Source organism: Sorex fumeus, unplaced genomic scaffold (assembly GCF_029834395.1).
Source record: "Sorex fumeus unplaced genomic scaffold, SorFum_2.1 ptg000077l, whole genome shotgun sequence".
In the NCBI taxonomy this organism is placed as follows: domain Eukaryota; kingdom Metazoa; phylum Chordata; class Mammalia; order Eulipotyphla; family Soricidae; genus Sorex; species Sorex fumeus.
Genome location: NW_026606134.1, coordinates 4,915,506 through 4,936,602, shown reverse-complemented (window position 1 = coordinate 4,936,602; position 21,097 = coordinate 4,915,506). Strand labels below are relative to the sequence as shown.

The 21,097-nt window shown below is 42.1% G+C and overlaps 1 protein-coding gene across 4 annotated transcripts in view; it reads left to right on the top strand.

The window, feature by feature from the left end:
* KCNIP4 (potassium voltage-gated channel interacting protein 4) overlaps positions 1 to 17,976 on the top strand; it is a 560,465-nt gene extending 542,489 nt beyond the window's left edge. For all 4 annotated transcript variants that reach the window (XM_056130347.1, XM_056130346.1, XM_056130349.1 and 1 more), the window contains exons 5-8: positions 9,107 to 9,214; positions 13,454 to 13,558; positions 15,177 to 15,239; positions 17,423 to 17,976. In XM_056130347.1, the coding sequence (XP_055986322.1) occupies positions 9,107 to 9,214; positions 13,454 to 13,558; positions 15,177 to 15,239; positions 17,423 to 17,470 (324 nt within the window). In that variant the 3' untranslated portion in view covers positions 17,471 to 17,976. The remainder of the gene's footprint in view (positions 1 to 9,106; positions 9,215 to 13,453; positions 13,559 to 15,176; positions 15,240 to 17,422) is intronic.
* The last annotated feature ends 3,121 nt before the right edge of the window (positions 17,977 to 21,097 follow it).

Here is a 21,097-nt window from a genome sequence, read left to right as displayed (position 1 = left end):
ATGTTTGCTCGACTTGACCAAGGAAAGTTTGTCCTAAGACCTTCCCAGGCCTTTTGGGTTCTGTCTTTCCCCACACAGAAAATAAGTTCAGGAAAAGATGAGCAGTGAAGTTAAAACAGGCTTTATTTGGAAGTTTTGAGGTGGGGGGGGGGGAATGTCTGTGTGGGGGGGAGAGAGAGAGGGAGAGAGAGAGAGAGAGAGAGAGCATCATGCTTAGATAGAGACAGAGAGAGCAAGTATGCATCATGCTTAAGAGAAAATGTGGGCTTCTCCAGAGTGGAGAGGGAGCTAGTACACCTGGCAGAATCAGATATGAAATTATCAAGTGCACATCCCAAGAGGGGAGATGCGGGTGATGTGCACTCAGGTACCCCTGGGCACAGCAGCACATGGGCTCAGATAGCATATGCCCATGCTTCCTTGATTTAAATTAGTTTTTACAGGCTTTCTCCCAACCTGCCCCACGTGGGGCTTTCTTCGTAGATGAGAGTCCATTGCTGGGGTGGTTGCCAAGTGGGTAGAGTTGGGAGTAGTTGACAGTCTTCTTTAGTATTCCTTCCCTGGCCTTCCTTCCTCCTAAAGTTTCTCTCAACGGCATATTCAGGCTTCTGTGGGTTTGTGCTGGTGCCAGATAAAGTCGAATCGGGCCTGAGTTCCTGTGTCCACATGGTGAATTTTGAGCACCCTTGGGGTTATTGGTTTTATTACCTCCCAAGAACTCATTGCCATAGTGGGGGCCTTTGCCCCATTTGCCTTTCTGTCTGCTTCAGTTATCCCTGCTCTCATCCCTGGCCCGTGTTTACTTTGCCAGATGAATTCCAGCACAGTCTCAGTTGAGATTTTGCAGTAAGGGAGTTTCGTGGACTCAGATAAGCACCAGAGAAGCCAAATTGGGAGCTGAATTACAGAAGTTGATGACCACAGGCAAAGAACTCATGGGCGTGAGCACATCAGGGATGACTTTGTAAGAGGCAAAAATTACATCCTAGTGAGACAATGGGCTGTCGAAGTTGTGATCAGCAAAGCAAGTTACAGAAGCAAAATAAGTTAGTTAATGCTCAACTGGCTTATGGCCATGGAGAACAACTGGCTGGCAGTTATGGAGGACAGTCGCCTTTAGGGAGGCAGTGATTCTGGGAGCTGAACAGTTTGTTTATGGGCTGTACTTGTTAAGGGGTTACATCTGCCTCTTGGAACAACGGAAAGGAGTTCCCATCCTCTGATAAGCTAAGAGAGGAATAAAGATGGAGTCCCTAATGTCAAGAGTCAAAAAGTCAAAGTCACCTGCTACATCTTTCTATAGCTAGTTGGCAGAGAATGTCGGGCAAAAACTCCTAGTAATTTTATTACTGAAATGAACTATGTATTTAGAAACACACCATCAATTACCTATAGCATAATGCAACCAATTTTATATGCAAATTTAGTGTGGTGTTAATAATACAGCAGTGTAACACTGCTCTTACAATATTTATGTAAACGTCTAGTAATGGTGATGGCTGTTGATTATAATTTGGGAAATTACTTGTAATGGCTATATAGAATGAGCATGTTGGTGAATAGATTTAAAGGCAGACTAATGACTAAATTCACAAATGATAAATCACCATCAAATTTAAAGCTCAGGCATTTATGTAAACTGATAGTTCTATATTTCTAGACCAGAAAGGGGCTAGATACTAGAACTAATTGGATGTATTTTGAGCAGTAATAATATCTTGGGATGGACTGCAGAGAATATACTGATTCAACAATAAATGAAGCTTTCTATTTAACTTGCCTAAACCCAAAAGGAAAAGTGAGCAAGACCAGGAGGGGTCCTAATCCCCACTTTGTCTTCAAGTGATTGTAAATTCTGGGTGGAGTATTTAAACTCAGGGTTTCTACTGTTATGGGGGAACAGATAGAGTGCCTTCTTGTCAAGGCATGAGATCATGATCACAATCATCCTGTTGTTCATTGATTGCCTTGAGCAGGCCCCAGTAACGTCTGAACTTCCTTATTTCACTTGCTCAGTGGAAGGAGCTGGGACCTCGGAAAGGATTGAATGAAACAGAGCTCACAACCCACCTCTGGGGGTCACTATAGGTTTTAAGCTAAGTCTCTAGGATGGGTGAAGAGCTCACTTTGGGTTAGTGTGAGAAATACCAGTAGATTAGTAGATGGAGTAATAGATATTTAGAAAAGGTTGATGCCTATTTATGTCAGGTTTGGGAATTGAGTTCTAGCACCAAAAATGCATCTCTTTTCTGTCTTTATAGGAAGTGATTTTATTTTTAAATTGATGCAAAAAAATTGAAGGTGAACTGCAAATAAATAAATAAAGGGCCTATATAATTCACATGCAACAAGATCAAGAACTGGACAGGGTGTGGGAAAAGGGAATCCTGATGATATACTCTTGATGGGAATGGAAGGTGGCTCAATCATTTTGGGAAATAATATAAAGCTTCCATGAGAAGAAGCTACTGCCATATTTTAAAAAGTGAAGCTTTAAAATATATTTTATTGAGATTCTGTGGTTTATAATATTGTTAGTGATGGTTTACCTATACTTGCAAATTGCTACAAATATTAATAAGCAACTGAACTGCAATACCGATGAGTCTGTTTCATATAAGCTCACAATTTATGGTCCATGGTACAAAAATGTCAGGTGCTAAAATCATAGTGTCTGTATAATCACAGATGCTCACACATCAATTCCAATCAAACTCCCAGTTCCAGCTCCAATACTAACTTGCTACCTGCTATATTTCTCTGAATATCTGTCTATAACATAAAACCATTATCTGTCCCTCTTGCTATGTGTGGCTGACAAGAAATAATGTTTGGAAGAGGCCACAGAGATATTATGGTGTATAGGGCACTTGCCTTGCACACAGCTACCTGGGTTGACCCCCTGAACCCTGTATGATCCACTGAAAGTGCCAAGAGTGATCCCTGGGGCACAGAACCAGGAGTAACACATAAGCAGTGGTAACGGCTCTAGTCCAGCGGTCGTCTCCAAATTGCATCATGTGTCCAGCCCATCTGATTTTCGATGCCTTGGCAAACGAGACAGCATCCCTAATTCTCAATTGTCGATGGAGGTTGGAACTCTGGATTCTTTATCTCACTTGAGTGAAGCATGATACTCCAAGCATAGCTCTTTCTATTCTTCTTTGGGAGACCCGAATAGCATTCTCATCCTGTTTTCGTAGAGCCCAGGTCTCTGGGGTGTATGTTAATGCAGAAAGAACAGTGGAATCGAAGAGATGTGCCTGAAGCCAGAGGTTCTTCATTCTCTTAGCTATTTCTTAGATGCTCTTGAAGGTGTTCCAAGCCACTCTCTTCCTCCTGCACAACTCAGGTGCCAGATCATTTGTCATGTTGAGTTCTCGACCTAGGTATACATAACTGTTGCATTCATAAATGTTCATTCCGTTGAGAGCAAATGGAACATCAGGAATGAGTCCATTTCTCTTAAACATTGTCTTCATGAGATTCAGCATTAGGCTGACCTTTCCACGCTCATGGTCGAAGTTGGCCAGCATTTGTGCTGCTTAGTGTTTGGTGTTATTAGAACAATGTCAACAGTGAAGCAGAGGTGGTGTAGTTACTGACAGTCTATCTTCACTCCCATTCCTTCCCATTCCAGCCATCGCATGATGTTCTTGAGGGTGGCACTGAAGAGTTTTGGTGAAAAAGTATCACCCAGCCGAACCCCTCTCTTGACATGGATGATCACTTCCTTGTAGAATGGTGAGATCCTGGTAGTGAATCCTAATGTATTGAGTTTGAATGCCCTATTTGGCTAGGGCTTCGACAACTGCTTCAGTCTCAACAGAATCAAAGGCCTTCTTTAAATCAATAAACATTAGACAGAGAGCATATTGAACTCCCAAGAAACCTCAATGACCTTGGTTATCTTGTGGATATGGTTGATGGTGCCGAATCCTTTTTGGAACCCAGCTTGCTTGCATGGTTGTCCTTCATCTAGTGTTCTGCCAATCCTATTCAGGATGACTTGAGTGAACAGCTTGTAGACACCAGACAACAGACAGATCAGGCAATAGTTGCCAATGTCGTGGATGTCTCCCTTCTTGTACTGTAGTACAGTCCTGCTGGCTTTCCCCTGGGATGGAATCTTGCATTCAGACAGGTAGAAGAGCTGAGCAGTGTATTGATGAGTAGTGATGGCAGGTTCTTCAGGTGTTTGGGTCTGACCTTGTCTGGTCTGGGTGCTCTTCACTTCTTTACTGATGAAATGGCATGTCAGATTTCAGAAGGGAGAACATTCGGAACAACATATCCATCCTGTGGAACTTGGTATGTGGGCAGGTGGATGTGACTATAAAAGAGATCCGGGTAGAAGTCATAGATAATCTTCTCCATTGCCCTTCTGGAAGAGGTGATAGATTGAACAAGATGTTGGAGGGCAGTCATCTTGGTCTTGTAGTTGGCGAAGGACAGGCGGGCATTGTGAATGCTTTTCCCAGCTTCTGCTGCATCTGCCTGCACTGCTGTTCTTCTCTCTTTGAGGTCTTCCTTGATCACTTTTCTGCACTGCTTTTCGAGCTCAGAAGTTTGTTTGTGGTTGCCTGAGGCCTGTGCCAAGCCATGTTGGCGAATAAGCTCGAGTTTTCGAAGACTGGTGTCTTTTTTGGCTATCTCTCTCTCAGCGTTCCTCACATAATCATGGAGGTGCTGAACCAGTTGATTGTATTCTTTGTCAATATTGTCAATGACAGCATCTTCCCATGTTGCCACAATAGTGCTAAGTCTGTACTTTCAATGCATGTATGCTGGCATCGGATACATCCATCGAGGATCTGATGATGGAAGCGCAAAAGATCAAGTATGACATCACTGGTCTGACTGAGACGAGAAGGCATCAAGCACATCAAGCCATTTTTGACACTGGAGAAGAACTGTTCCTTGGAACATGCAACAAAAGAGGCATCGGTGGTGTCAGTGTCCTTGTCAACACGAACTTGACCTTGAGCACTAATTCATTCAAATGCCTAAAAACCGAAATCAGACGATTACACTTGAATAGATGTGGCTCACTGCTGGCAGTTTTTATCTTTGTTGTCTATGCACCAACATCCAATTACAATGAAGAAATTGAGAAGTTGTACATGGATCAAGAGAAGTTCTATAAAGAAGACCACACCTTCTACAAAATCATTGTTGGTGATTTTAACATCAAGATAGGACTGAGAAGATCAGCCAAAGAACTCCACATCGGGACCCATGGCCTATAATGGAACGAACAGGGTGAGAGACTGAGTTTATCATGTTGACCAAGGCTATCTATCCACGGTAACTCACAGTTCCAGAAGGTCCAATCTAAACATTGGACATGAAAATCTCCCGGTAGACAGTTTCACAATGAAATTGACCACATCATATTCAATTGACGGTTTTGCCTGACCGATGTCGCTGTTGTCCCAAAATTCCAAATGGGATAAGACCACCGTCCCGTTTGTGCAAAATTCTACTTCACGAAGCAGGGAGAAAGGGCTGCAAAGTTTAAGATGAGAACTCCCAGAATGACCACCAACTGGGAGCTCTTTGGCATTATTTCGGCAACATGGGTTCTATACACAAATCAGAAATCTGGAGTCACAGTATTAAATTAAGATCCCTTAGCCTAGGAAATGTGCTTCTTTCGGAAAGTCAAAATCATGATAGAGAAAATATTTGCCACAAAATTATTTATCATAAAGAAAAATTTAAACTAATTTTTACCCAGCAAAGGGTAATAATGGTTAACTGCTCTATACTATATCCATATGACAAAGTGTGGTTTCAGTCCCCAGGATGCACTCTAGTAGATGGTAAAATCAACTAGATAGTTAATGATTTGAATCTTTTTAAGTTAATGAAAAAATAAATTGGTTTTTGGTGTGTGTGTGTGTGTGTGTGTGTGTGTGTGTGTGTGTGTGGACTAGGTTCCCTTTAAAATGTAATTCTCATGAGATTTTGATCCCAAAATGTTTGAAAGTCACTGAAATAGCATTATTAGATTAAGCACTATAAAATTACTATCTTTGACAGATAAAAATTAAATTGGCAATTTCATAGGGTTCCATCTAATAAGTGCTTTTTAAGTGATGCCACAATGAATTTCCAGTAATATGGGAAAATTCTCTTAAGTGCTTCCAATTTCATATACAGAATATGTATTTATTTGTATATGAATATATATTCATTTCACCTTTGCTATAAATATATGCTAAGGCATGCACAAATGAAATGATGCAAATGCTCAATAGATATAGGATAGGATTGTTTAACTGAAAATTTCTGTAAATTTTATATAAATTAAGGACTGTATTTACATATAAGTATTGTACAATTATATATGTATATATTCATAAATTTGGGGGGCCAGAGAGGTAGATCAACATGCTGAGCACATTCTTTGCATGCAAGGAAACAAGGTTTGATCCTAGCATTGCATGGCCCTCTGAGCACTATCAGGAGTAAGCCCTGAGCACAGGGCCAGAAAGAGCGTCCAGTACCACTGGGTGTGACTCTAAAAGTCAATAAACAAATAAATATTCATCATCATTAAGTCTCCAGTGACATCAATCTAAAGAACTTTTTCTTTTCTATTGACTTCCTGTGACTGTGGCTAGGCTATTTTGTTTTGGTTTGGCTTGGGGGTCATATCTAGTGATGTTCAGGGATTACTTCAGACTCTGCTCTCAGGGATCACTCCTGCTGGTGCTTGGGATTCCAGGGATAGAACCCAGGTCAGGTGGTGCAAGGCAAATGCCCTACCCATGGTCCAGGCTCTCTCTTTGGCCCGTGTACTATCCTAGTACTATTGTACTATGCCAATTTAGTGTTTATTTTTAAAAAACACTAAATTTCCCTTATTGCTAGTATTGTTTTCCATCAGGAGAAGTATACTGTCTCTTCTATGTGGTCAAACCAATGTAGAAATCTTGGGGATCAAATTCCTTGTTGTTTCGGGGACATGTTGATATCATTATCAGTTGTAAAGTAACACAAAGTTTAGGTGGTATGTGAAATGATATATTTCAACTCCCTTAAAGTCTTGTTCAGCCACTGTGGAGGTTTAATCCTCCAAGGGAGCTCAAACTAGAATGTGGAAAATATCATGGGAGATAGTCCAGGGGCTAAGGTGAATGTCTTGCATGCAGTGACCCTGAATCCCTAATACCACATGGCCCCCAAGCATTGTTGGGTACAGCTGTACCACAGTGGGGTTGGATCCAGGCAGGAAGGCAGTAGATCCAACGTCCCTGGCACAGTGACCTGCAGAGACTTTAAGGAGAAATTTGGTAGATAACTACAACTCACTTCTAAACAAGAATGGGTCCAGTAAGTCGATTCATAATGCCGTCTTCCTTCTTTTGCCTTAATTCTAACACAGCAGAAGCTAAAATTCAGTACCCATCCCTCACAATATTCAAACATTTTGACCATGGATTTATCATTCTTTCACAGGCTGAGGAATTTCCTGGTAAGATCTAGAACTGGCCTCCCTTACAGAGGGCCCGGGGATATCTGAGAGAAAAGCAGAAATCCCAAATTCAATACCTTGACCCGGTAAAGGAGGTCCACCCTAGGTACCACTACCTGACTCGATCTCCATATTAACCCACCAGAATCCTAAAGGTCTAGAGATAGGCTTTGAATAGGTTCAGTCTAAAAGCCTGCTCAAGTGGTCTCAACAACACATTTTGGTAGGCTGTGTCTCTGAAAAGAGCTCCCATGGGTTACCAAACCCATGTCCCAGTATTTGCTGTCTAAAGCCAGTGACCAGAGAGACAAAATTTGGTGCAGTTAAAATGAGATTATTCAGATGCTACCAGCCTTGTCTTCCAAATACATATCACTCTCAGGTTGGGGTCAGAGTTTTACAGAGAACTCAATGGGAATGTCCATTAGAAAGAAAAAAAAAAAAAGAAAGAAAAATGGAATAGTACTTCCAGGGAGAAAAAGATGCTAACTATCCCTTCCTTCATCAAGAAGAGCAGCTGGTGCCTGGAATTTAATAAACCCCAGGAAATATAGTCTGTTCTATGTAAAATTTTGAGATGCACAACTCCAAAAAGTGCCATCACACTTGAGTCTACTGTGAAATACATTTGTGTATTTTGTAATTTCCCCCCAGCAGGTGACAGGGAAAATACTTTGAAGGAGAACCATCTCCCTCTAAACTTCTCACCTAGTGGCTCCGACCCTTTCAGCAAGCCTCCATTTCTCATCATTTGTACATGGAGGAGTCATTCTGCTTCCCTCTCCAGACTCTTACACACTCACAAACTGTCCAAACTGTCCTCCCATTGTTCATCAATTTGCCTGTGTGGGCCAAGTAACGTCTCCATTTTGAGACTTGCTGTTACTGTTTTTGGCATATTGAATATGTTACGGGTACTCTTGGTAGCTTGCTGGGCTCTCCAAGAGGCGCGGAGGAATTGAACCCGGATCGGCCAGGCTGGCTGCATGCAAGGCAAAGGCCCTACCACTGTGCTATCACTCCAGCCCACATCACATTATCATTTGATATCTAAGAAAAGAACACACAATGGCTCCTATCTTAAGGACCATTCCACATTTCTTACCATTTTTTTCTGGGTTATTTTGGCCTGGGATGGAACCCAAACCCTCGCATATTGCAGGCACACTACCACCCAGCCATGTCGCCACTCTTGTTATTTCTTGTTAGCAGATGGTTGTGAGGGAAGTGTGTTCTGTATGTCTGCTTGTATGTTTAAGATACAGCGTGACATTCTTTTCAGGAAAGTGCTCTGTGTACCTGCAGTGTTAAACTACTTATACACTTCTACACTTAATCATGTATGTCACACCACTAGAGGGTCTGTTCTGACAATAATTCTAGTTTCACAACTGATTTGAATCAAGATTTCCAGTCAGAAGATGACAATATTTACAACAAAGGAGTGTGCTTATATCCTCAAAAAAATCTTGAGAAACAGATGATCAGGAATAGATAGATCATCTACTAAATAATTGATTCAAAGTCCAGAGTATACTTGATCTTCTATCATTTGAGAATGTATTGATTTTTGTTTTACTCTTTTAGAAATGTCATAAAATTTGGTTGTTTTTTTTTTTTAAGGATTTCATCAAGGGTCTTTCCATTTTGCTTCGGGGGACAGTACAAGAAAAACTCAACTGGGCATTTAATTTGTATGACATCAACAAAGACGGGTATATCACTAAGGAGGTAAGAAATCACCAGTACTTCCATTGTTTTTTAACTTCACAATGTTAAAATGAATGTCATTACTAAAAGGAAACACTTTTGTTCAGAAAACCCAAAATATTATGTTAGTGGATTACGTATTTAAATATAAAATAAAATTTGTCATGTGTAAGACGAATTCATGGTTAATCTCCAACGTAAAAATGTAACATGAAGAGTGCATTATTACCTTACAATGACATTTTACTAAATACCGTAATTGAAATAAAGATAGTGAATGTAATATATGAGAAGAAAATGTGCCAAACTATGTTACAAAATTTGACTTAAAATCATTTTCCCCCTAGAAACAAAGTCAATTTTACTATCATTATTAATGATGTTACACTGCATAGGAAATTACATGGTGTGATATACTTCAAGACAAGTTATCTTAAAGAAGGTTATAGGCTGAAATAAGAGAGTCATATTTTATGGGTTAGTACACTTACTTTGGCGGCTTCCTAGTGTTACTCAGAGGCTGTGCTGGGTAGCATTAAGAATCTACTTGGTGAGGCTGGAGTGGGGAGGGGGCTTTTGTGCTGGGGACTGAGCCAGAGGGGTGGGCAGTATATGCATCCCCACCCTTTTAGATGCCTTCATGAGCCAACTCAAAACAAAGAAGCAAGGGAGAGCAATGGGATAAATCAGGGGTGGGAAATCACTTGTCCTGTGAAATCTTGTGGTCTGAGCCTAGAACATGATGGGACAGACAAGAAAGCTTCTGACCATCTCCCAAGATTAGCTACACATATTGTATGGTCTGAAATGCTAAAATATCCAAATGGCCCTTGGCAGAAAAAAAAATTCCCATCCCTAGACTATGGTTATAAACTTAAGTCAGAATAAGCAAGGTTGATGGACTATATTGGTGCCTGGATCCTGGCTGGGGAGTGGAGAGGAAGGGATTCAATGTTCATACCTCCGTCTTCTCATTGCCTCATTTGCTTTCCACGAAAATACATACTGAGCAAAAACAACAATAAAACAACCCTAAACAAAACAATCCTTGGGTCACCAGCATTGGTGGAAGCAGACAGGGCAGGGTAGGGTGGGGCTCCTGGTTTTAATCCCTTGGTCACCTGAGGATGGTGGGAGCAGGCAGAGGATCTCTGTTTCCAGGTCCATTGAGCCTGGAGTCCAAGGTATCAGAGTTCTGCTTACACACAGATGACTCACCCTACCGGAACCAGACATCTACCACCAGCAGATCTCTACTACCTCCACTACTTCCACTACCCAGCTGCCACCATGCTCCAGGACGCTTTCCGGATGCTTGGGCTGAGACTCACGCATGAGTGAAGCCCCACAGAACCAGATAAGCGGAACTCTGAGACCTTGGACTCCAGCCTCAACAGACCCGGAAACAGAGATCCTCTGCCTGCTCCCACCAACCTCAGGTGACCAAGGGATTAAAACGAGGAGCCCCACCCTACTCTACTCTGTCAGCTTCCACCAACAGCCAGGGACCCAGGGATTACACACAGAAGACCCATCCTACCGGTACCAGATAAATACCTCACCAGCAGACCTCCACTATCCAGTCACTGCCACACTCCAGGATGCTTTCTGGACCACGCGGCTGCAAAGCAGCCACGCAACACATAATAAGACACTTAATACCCATCTTCCAGGATTGCTGCACCATATTTGATGGGGTTCAAATATGGTTTGAACCATGGGAACACCTGCAAGTGTGATTAGAGACCACCCTAAAAGCCTCTATCCCTCTTGAAGAGCCTGGCAAGCTACTGAGAGTTTCCTGCCTACACAGCAGAGCCTGGCAATCTATCTGTGGCGAATTCGATATGCCAAAACCAGTAAATACAATGGGTCTCATTCCCCTGACCCTGAAAGAGCCACCAATACGGCAGTGTTAAGAAGGATGAGGATGGAGAGGCTGATAAAATCTCAAGGCCGAACTAGGCTGCCAAAATGAAGAAAGACAAAAATGACTGTCTATACTTTCAATGCACGTACGCTGGCATCAGATGCATCCATCAAGGACCTGATGGAACAAGCACAAAAGATCAAGTACAACATCATAGGTCTGACCAAGCCAAGAAGGCATCAAACACATCATGCAGTTTTCAACACTGGAGAAGAACTGTTCCTCGGATCATGCAACAAAAGAGGTGTCGGAGGTGTCGTTGTCTTTGTCAAAACGAACTTGGCCATGAGCATTAATTTATTCGAATGCCTAACAACCTGAATCGGACAATTACACTTGAATAGATGTGGCTCACTACTGGCAGTTTCTGTCTTTGTTGTCTATGCACCAGTTATGATGGAAAAATTGAGAAGTTCTACATGGAGCTGGAGAAGTTCTATAAAGAAGACCACACCTTCTACAAGATCATTGTTGGTGATTTTAATGCCAAGATAGGACCGAAAAGATCAGCTGAAGAACTCCAATTGGGTCTCATGGCCTAGAATAGAACGAACGGGGTGAGAGACTGTCTGAGTTCATCATGTTGACCAAGATAATCCATGGTAACTCACAGTTCCAGAAGGCTGAATCTAAACATTGGACTTGGGAGTCTCCTGGTGGACAGTTCCACAACGAAACTGACCACATCATAATTCAATCTACAGTTTTGCTTGACTGATGTCGCTGTTGTCCCAAAATTCCAAATGGGATTGGACTACCGTCTCCTTCGTGCAAAATTCTACTTCACAGAGCGGGAAGAAAGGGTTGCAAGGTTTAAGAAGAAAACTGCCAGAACAACCACTAACTGGAAGCTCTTTGGCACTATTATGGCAACATAGGAAGATGCCGTGTTGACAACATTGGCAAGGAATACAATCCACTGGTTCAGCACCTCCATGATTGTGCGAGGAACGCCAAGAGAGAGATAGCCACAAAAAGACGCCTGTCTTCAAAAACTCTTGAGTTTATTTGCTAACGTGGCTTGGCGCAAGCCTCAAGCAACCACAAGTGAATATCCAAGCTCGCAAAGCAGTGTAGCGAAGCGATCAAGGAAGACCTCAAAAAGAGAAGAGCAGCAGTGCTGGCAGATGCGGCAGAAGTCGGGAAAAGCATTCTCAATGCCCACCTGTCCTTCGCCAACTACAAGACCAAGATGACTACCCTCCGACGTCCTGATGGATACATCACATCCTCCAGAAGGGCAATGAAGAAGATTATTCATGACTTCTACTTGGATCTCTTCTATAGCCACATCCACCTGCCCACATACCAAATTCCGCAGGATGGATATGTCGTTCCCAACGTTCTCCTTTCCGAAATCCGACACACCATTTCGTTGATAAAGAAATGAACAGCACCTGGCCCAGACAAGGTCAGACCTGAACACCTGAAGACTCTGCTGTCAGTACTCATCAATACACTGGCTCGGCTCTTCACACACTACCTGTCTGAATGCAAGGTTCCATCGCAATGGAAAACCAGCAGGACTGTACTGCTGTACAAGAAGGGAGACATCCACAACACTGGCAACTATCACCTGATCTGCCTGTTGTCTGGTGTCTACAGTGTCTACAAGCTGTTCACTTGAGTCATCCTGAATAGGATTGGCAGAACACTAGATGAAGAACAACCATGCGAGCAAGCCGGGTTCCGCAAAGATTCAGCATTGTTTCTCCTGGACTGCCCATTAACTTAACCCATAGATTTTTACGTGAAGGAAACAAATGGCACAATAAATTTCTAAAAGATACTACCTTTTACTAAGATGGAAAATAAGTCAATAATGGAAAATAAGTCAATAAATAGATCTGAATAAAAATAAGAAAATCTCAAGGTGCTCTCCCAGCGTGTTTTTGCTATAGCCCAGGTACCACCGGGATGGTCTTCGTGGTGCCGCGCAGAGGAGAGTCCAACCAGCATCACACACCTTCAGGTTCCTACATTGAACAAAGTATTTGGTTGGCCAAATACTGCCTGGACTAGTCCTTGGACTCCCTGAGCACTGCTCAAGAGCATATCTCTTGCCCATTCCCCCCCCCAAAAAAAAAAACCAGAATATTCCCTTCCTGATGTGTGGAAATTTACTTAAAACCAGTATCAAAGTTCTTAGATTCTGATTTTGTTTTTTAAGCACAAAACTGTTGGCTTTCTGAGACAACCAAGGCAATGGATTAAGATTCAAAGGCAAGTCAAGGTTTTGCAGTTGAGTGATCTGATAGGAAAAATCTGGCAAATTTGCAGTCTGCCTGCCATGTATAGTTTTGCTGCCTTGTGTGTCTTTCACTTTGCAGGAAATGCTTGATATAATGAAGGCGATCTATGACATGATGGGTAAATGCACATATCCTGTCCTCAAGGAAGACGCTCCTAGACAGCATGTGGAAACATTTTTCCAGGTAGGAATGCAAATACAAGTGGAGAGAAAACAGAGGCCAGAGTGATAATACAGGGGGCAGGGTATTTGCCCTGCATGCAGCTGACCCTGGCACCCCCTATGGTCCCCCAAACACCACCAGGAGTGATCCCTGAGCACAGTCAGCTGTAGGATCTGTCCACTTTTGGGTGTGTACCCCCTCTAAAATAAAAAGATGAGACAACGTTGAGAAAATTTTGTGATATTTGCCAAGTCTCAAAAGTTAAAAGAATGCAGAGACTAAGTTTCTGAAAGAGAAACTGGAGAGAGTAGCAGGGCTCAGGTGCTTGTCTTGAATCAGCTGGCCCGGTTTGAGCTGTAGCACTGCATATGGTCCCCCAAGCACTGCCAGGAAAGATCCCTGAGCAAAGAGCCAGAGCACAGCCCCCAAACAACAATATTCTCCACCCCAAGTAACGATTCTGGATTTAAATTTATCGTAAGGCTGGTTAACTACACTTACTAAACACTCACTAGGCAGAACAGTAAGCAATTGCCATGTTTTACACACACTTGTGGGGGGAATGGGGACAGTTATTTTACTTTTTTGAGATTTTGTGGTTTGCAACATCTTTAATTATACCTGAGTATAATTCCAACACCACACTCATCACCAATGTATCTACCTCCCTCCCTCAGACTCTAACGCCCCTCCCCCATTTCAACTGCCCCTCCCTGAACAAATCAATTGGGTGGATGAGATCTCCTACTAAGTTGCCTTTGGCCCTTTGGTGCTCCCTTCTGGGTATCTGCAAGTCCCATCTCGAGCGATCCTTCTGCATCAACCCTTCTCTCTGACTTAGTACATTCCCCAGCACCATCCATGTTGCGTGATTTTGTTCTTTGAGATGCATCATATTCCATAATGCATCAAAACAACTTCTTGATCCATTTATTCATGGTTGAGCATTTGGCTACTGTACTAAGTGTGGCGATGAACATAGGTATGAATATAGCCTTTCACATGTATGTCTTTGTGTTTTGGGGAGAGATGTCAAGAAGTGGAGCCAGGTCATGCAGTAGTTCTATACCTGTTTTGATAGATCTCCATAACTCTTTTCATAGAGGCTGAACCAGAAAACATCACCACAAGTGAATGAGGGTTCCATTCTCACCACTATTTCTAGACATTTACATATGTGCCACTTTGACAGGCATGAGATGAAATCCTGTTGTGTTTATTTACATTTTCCTAATCATGAGTGATAATGAGCACTTTTTTCATTTGTCTTACATTTCTTTTTTCAATTCTCTCAACTATATGATCAGGTTACAAATCCTCATTAGCCCCATTTTGCAGATGGCAAACCAAGGCTCTGAAAGCAAATTGCCTTAAGCTGTGTCACAGAAAGAAAGCAGGATTTTTCTGTGGGCCGTATATGAGATCCACGCTGTTGTACTGAGAAAGGCAATACCATAGAAACTTGAAAGTTTCCCCTGATTCTCATTGCAAAGAAATCCCTAACCTGCATTCTAAAAGGCCCGTTACCATAACATGCCGATGGGGTTTTCACTCCATCAGCTTCTTGTTCATTTGGTGGATCTGACTGTCACCAAGGGTAAGTCTGAACAAAGATTTTTCCTTTTTCCTTTCTAAACAGAAAATGGACAAAAACAAAGATGGAGTTGTTACCATTGATGAGTTCATCGAAAGTTGCCAAAAAGTAAGCAATGAGTATTTAAGAATTTTCCCTTTTGTTTTTATAAGAACTAAAAATATTGCTAGGTACATTTCACCTGAGCAAACGAGAACATCCAGATGCACAGGCTTACTGCCTCTACACAGCGAGATACACCCACCACTCTGAAGAGTCACCAGTTCCCACATCTGAGGCTCAGCCTGATAGAGTCTGCCAGGAGACAGGCCATACAGATGTCCTAATTTACTGTTTCTTAGGAGGGAATTTATAATTGAGGATAAGATATTGGAGACTTGTCTAGCTTTTAGCCTAGATTTAGCAAATAACGTTTATATCATCTCTTACAACTCCACCCATATAATCCTAAAATCTGATTTCTTAAAAAAAGAAAAAAAATCTACTAGAGTTTGTGACCAAGATTTGACATTTTATTTTTTTACTAAATAAGTAATTTCTTCAAGTCTCTCAAAAATACAGCACAGAAAGACTCAGAAAAAAAATAATTCTAGGAGGTTCATTTGTCATCTTATGGGACATCAATTATAGTTTACCTAAATTGATCTGATGTGTAGATAGAATCGCAATTGTGATGTAAAATGTTTGTTGGTGTTTTAGTTTTTCTAAAACACCAACTTTTAGACTGAAACGAACTTTACCATCTTTCCTGGCACCCAATTGAATTGAAATATACTGGTCTCGGAGAAAACTAACTTGGTGATGATCGTAGTTTAGGAAGAGTTAGGAGGAGGTGCTCAAGCCCAGACTCCAGTGGGGCTGAGCCACAGGGTAGTAAAAGAACTTAGCAAGAGCAGTTTATTGACAAGAAATAGCACAGTGACACAGTGGAGGCCTCCAAAGAGTCTGCACAGCATCCTTAGGGAACACTTTTGATAGTATGTGGGGGAGCTTTCAGCAGGAAGCTTCTTCTTTCTACAGACTACTTTGTTCTGGGAGGGGACAAGCAGGAGAAGTACATTCAATGTTGAGGAGAAAAAAAACTGTGTAAAATAGCCTGAGCCAATCACATTTAAAGGATAAGAAATAGAGATTTAACAACTATAGTTTGAATCTATATATTAAGATGTCCTGAGCCAATCATATAAAGATAGGAAAATGCACATATGGTAATTTTAGCCTATCCTGGAAGGGAGCAGTATGGTCAGTTCCAGAAATTTTGGTAGCAAAGGCACAGAATGTACATCTCACTGGCCAAATGGATCAGGTAGGAGTGCCTAGGCTGATTCTAGAACTGGGGGGCACAGCGGATTATCCCAGCAAGGAGATTCTAAGCCTGCCAAGGTCCTGTGTCTTTTTAAGGCACTAAAAACCACACCAGTGATGTTTGTTCCTTGGCTCCAACAGTGAAAGCCATCAGTAGCCGGAGCACCAGTTATTACTAACTCACTGAGTGCCATTTGCACACAATCTCCAAAGCCCCAAGTAAACCTGTCCCCACAAACTTTATCAACAGGCTACATCTAACATAACCACCAAGCAATTTTCCCCCCAGTCCTTTTTCATGTACTGAGAGGCCACTCATTTTTAAGGGTTCCCAAGGGACATGCAGACTTAGCCCTTAAGAGAACCAGAAAGAGAGGTGTAATTATTGCAAAGGTGGCTCTCAAATCCATGCTCCAATCTTGGGGAAGTAGCTTTTAGCTTATATACAAAACCTGTTCCTATCTGCAGGTACCCGGAGATCAGACTGTAACTCCCTGGAAAGCCAAAATTCACATTTATTCACTTTATCCCAACCTCTGTGCCTCTCTAGTTTTCATCCCAATATTCTGACTGGGGAATACCCTCTATTCAAATCAAGTAATGGGCCAGAGCGACAGTACAGGTTGCTTTGCACATGACCAACCTGGATACTGATCCATGGCACCATATATGCTCTTGAGCCTCACCAGGGGTGATCCCTAAGGACAGTCCCAGGAGTAAACTCTGAGCACCCTACCAGGAGTGACTCCACAGCAAAACAAACCAAAAAGAAAAAGAGGTGTTTCAATGAAATTTTTTGAGCCTTAGTGTTAACAAAACATAAAATGGACATTCTATAATTATCTCTGTGGGTAGGATGGTATTTACATTTGCAAGCACTTAGAACGTTCCTGTGTTGGGGGGGGAGGGGGGTGCTTAGGGCTGACTAGCAGCTAGTTCCCTCCCAGATGATGCTGAAACTGACTGTGCTGTTTTCCCCCTTCTAGGACGAAAACATAATGCGCTCCATGCAGCTCTTTGAAAACGTGATTTAACTTGTCAAATAGCTCATCAATCAAGCAGAAAAATGTGAACTATTCTACATTACAGTTGGAGCTACCACCTTTAGCATAGACTGCTCAGCTTTTACACTGAGGCACATTATGCAAACAAGCTTCTTTTTAATATAAAGCAATTCCCAAAAGATTGTTTTCCAGCTATAAATCTGCATCCTTTTCCTAATGCCACTGAGTCCATGAGACGTTCTAAGTCATTTCATACCCTATGGATACGCAGAACTAATAGAATCTGGCACATAGCTTTATTGATTCTTTAGCCATGGGACTACTGAGGCTTTCACATTATCAATGATTTTAAAGTATCAGTGTTTTTTGCTACTCACTTGTATTAAGTCCCAGAATTTTAAATAGTTTTCTAAACTATTAGCATCTGCATTTAATTTCCAGAAATTAGCTTTCATGTTTGTATGCGGTAATTCCATTTATAAACTTTAAGTAAACAAGACTGCTACAATTAAAAAAACAAAAAGCAAACAAAAAAACCCATTCCCAATTTCACTGGATTTGCTGCCTTCTGTTACAAGAATTAATTTATTTGGCTCTTTTATAACATTGAGCAAGTTGAGTTTATCATCAGATGTCAGCATACAGCCAATCAAGTTTATTTAATGAGTATTTGATTATTTTAACGTACATGATAGTCTAGGCCTACAAGATGTGTATAGTTTTGAACATGTTCAGTCCCATCAGTTGAATGTTTTCTAGTGTGTCTTCGAGTGAAAACAAAGGAAGGATGTTTCTGGGCAGACGCAAAGGGTGACTGCCCCGTCAGGAGGAGCACTGTTGGAATCAGTCCTCCCTAGCAGCATCACAGGCCTGCTCTGTCCTTCCCTGATGTCCTCCCAGCTTGTTTTCCACATGTCATTCAGGGACTGAGACCTTGCCTAGCCCTCTGCCTCCTAGAAGCAAGAGTAGCAGCATCCCCTTTGAGAGCACTAGTGATTCCATTTGTACTAAGAACCACAATGCCAATGCAGTAGAAAATGAGTGTTTGTGTTAGTCAGCTCATCCGGACTGTATTTTGATTTCATTCATCATGAAGCTCCAATGATTCAGATTGTTTTTAATGATTTTAAGCCGAAATTATAGTGCTGCCACGTAACTGAAGATACCATACACCTTTCCGGTTTTGCAGAACTATCTATCACACGCACAAAAAGAGGCCACTGTAGGAAGTGATTCACAACAGGCTTTGCAACAATCAATCAGGTGATCTATTCTGGTGTAGAGAGAGGATGTTGAGAGCTGCCCTGCTATCACCAGTGTAGAAATTACAAGTAGTACAGTACATGTACACTGAGACTTGTCATCACGTGTTTGTGTAAACTCAACGTGCACATTTTGTATTTCAAAAAAAATAAATAAAAGCAAATAAAATGTTTATAACTCTACCTATTCATGTTATAATACTTCATTCCAACAAAAAATTACTGATTTAAAATTATGTATTTTACCTTTGGCATTTCCTAGTTTGTACATACCTATGATTATTTGGGGGAGAGGGCAAGGGAGTAGGGCACCCAGCAGTGTTCACAGCTCACTCCAGGCGCTGCGCTCGGAAATCTTTCCTCCTGGGGATCAAACCTAGGTCTGTCAAGTGTAAGGCAAATGACATGCCCACTGTGCTATCATTCTGGTGCCCACATCCATGATTTAGTAGTAAAACGTGCACGAACAGTGGCGAGTGTCAGTTTTAGCTGCAATGATCTGAGGATGCAATGAGAGAGAGAGAGAGAGAGAGAAGAGAGAGAGAAGGAGAGAGGTAGGGAGGGAGAGAGGGAGGAAGGGGGAAGAAGGAAAGAAGGGAGGGAGAGAGAGGGAGGGAGAGGGGGGAGGGAGGGAGGGACAGGGACCGGAAGAGAAAGGGAGGGAGGAATAAGGAGAGAGGGAGGAAGAGAGAGAGGGGAAAGGAGGGAGGGAGAGAGTTGAGAGAGAGAGAGAGAGAGAGAGAAGCTTTGAGGGAGGTCAACCATGCCTGTAATTATAGTTCTTCAACTGCAGCTCCTTCCAAGAGTGTGAGGAATGGAAGAAGGAAAGGTGTTTTCCAGTGTAAGCGAACTCCCACAGGGAAGAAAGACACCTTATTTCCACCCTTTCAATAGTCTACTTTAGATTGATGTGGCCCTCTGCTTGTTCTACATTGAAAGTCCTGCTTCCATCTCTTCCTCTATTCCTTTCTCTTGAACAATCCAGTCAGTTTCAACAATAGTACTCAGAACTATGCCTGAAAATTATAACATAAAGCTCTTATAAAGAGGATTAACTGTAAGCAAAGAAAATAAATTTTAATATCTTAACTTCTGGGTATTTTCATGTACTGAGTAACTTCAGTACCTTCAGACTGCAAAAATACAAAAATAATATTTACCTAAATATAATTAATACCTAAAATTTAGGTAAATTTAATGAGTTGTAATAAACAACATGTAAGAGAATTTACACATTTAAAATACATTTTAACTACAACATTATGAAAGTCTTCCCAAGAATTCTATATATTAAATACATATTTTCAAATAATAATAGTGAATTCTCAAAATGTTTGTTGCAAAGCCTGGCAAGCTACCCATGATGTATTCGATACGCCAAACACAGTAACAAGTCTCACAATGGTGACGTTAACTGGGCCCACTCGAGCAAATCGATGAACAATGGGAAGACAGTGACAGTGATTAAATTTCCAGGGCCTTGATAAACATAAATTAAAAAATGTCAAAAGGTTTTAAGTACATAGTTATAAAGTGATTGCAAAGGATGTTATAAATAGTTCAAAAATAAATAACAAATAATAACACGATCGCGATCATCACGACCATCCTGTTGTTCGTCGATTGCCTCGAGCAGGCCCCAGTAACGTCTCCTTCATCCTAGCCCTGAGATTTTTTCTAAAAGTGCCATATTCAAGGCTCTTTCAGGGTTAGGAGAATGAGACCCATCATTGTTACTGGTATTTGGCATATTGGGTATACCACGGGGAGTTTGCCAGACTCTGCCGTGTGGGCAGGTTACATTCGGTAGCCTGCCAGTTTGTCCAAAGTAGGAATGAGATGATAAGATGATAAGCTTCCGGGAGCTGAGTGCGATAATCTCTGGATCCTGGCCGTTGTTGGGGTTACACGGCAGTTGATGGGTGTAACTGTCTAGCTACTGGCAGGTCGAGTCCCAAACCGTGCAGGCTTGGAGATCTCAGCCCCGGGTCCCACACACCTGGGTTCCTCTGCCAGTTCTTTTATGCGTGAGGCTCATCCAAGTGTGTGGAGAGTGCTCCCAGCATGGTCTTGGCTGGGGCCCAGAGGTCTTCAGCTGTTGGGCCCTGGTGGAGACAGTCAGGCACAGGGTAGAAGACTCTGCCTTGTTCTCTCCCGGGAGCTGAGTGTGATAATCTCTGGATCCTGGCCGTTGTTGGGGTTACACGGCAGTTGGTGGGTGTAACTGTCTAGCTACTGGCAGGTCGAGTCCCAAACCGTGCAGGCTTGGAGATCTCAGCCCCGGGTCCCACACACCTGAGTTCCTCTGCCAGTTCTTTTATGCGTGAGGCTCATCCAAGTGTGTGGAGAGTGGTCCCAGCATGGCCACATCTACTGTAAAACCAACCAATAACTG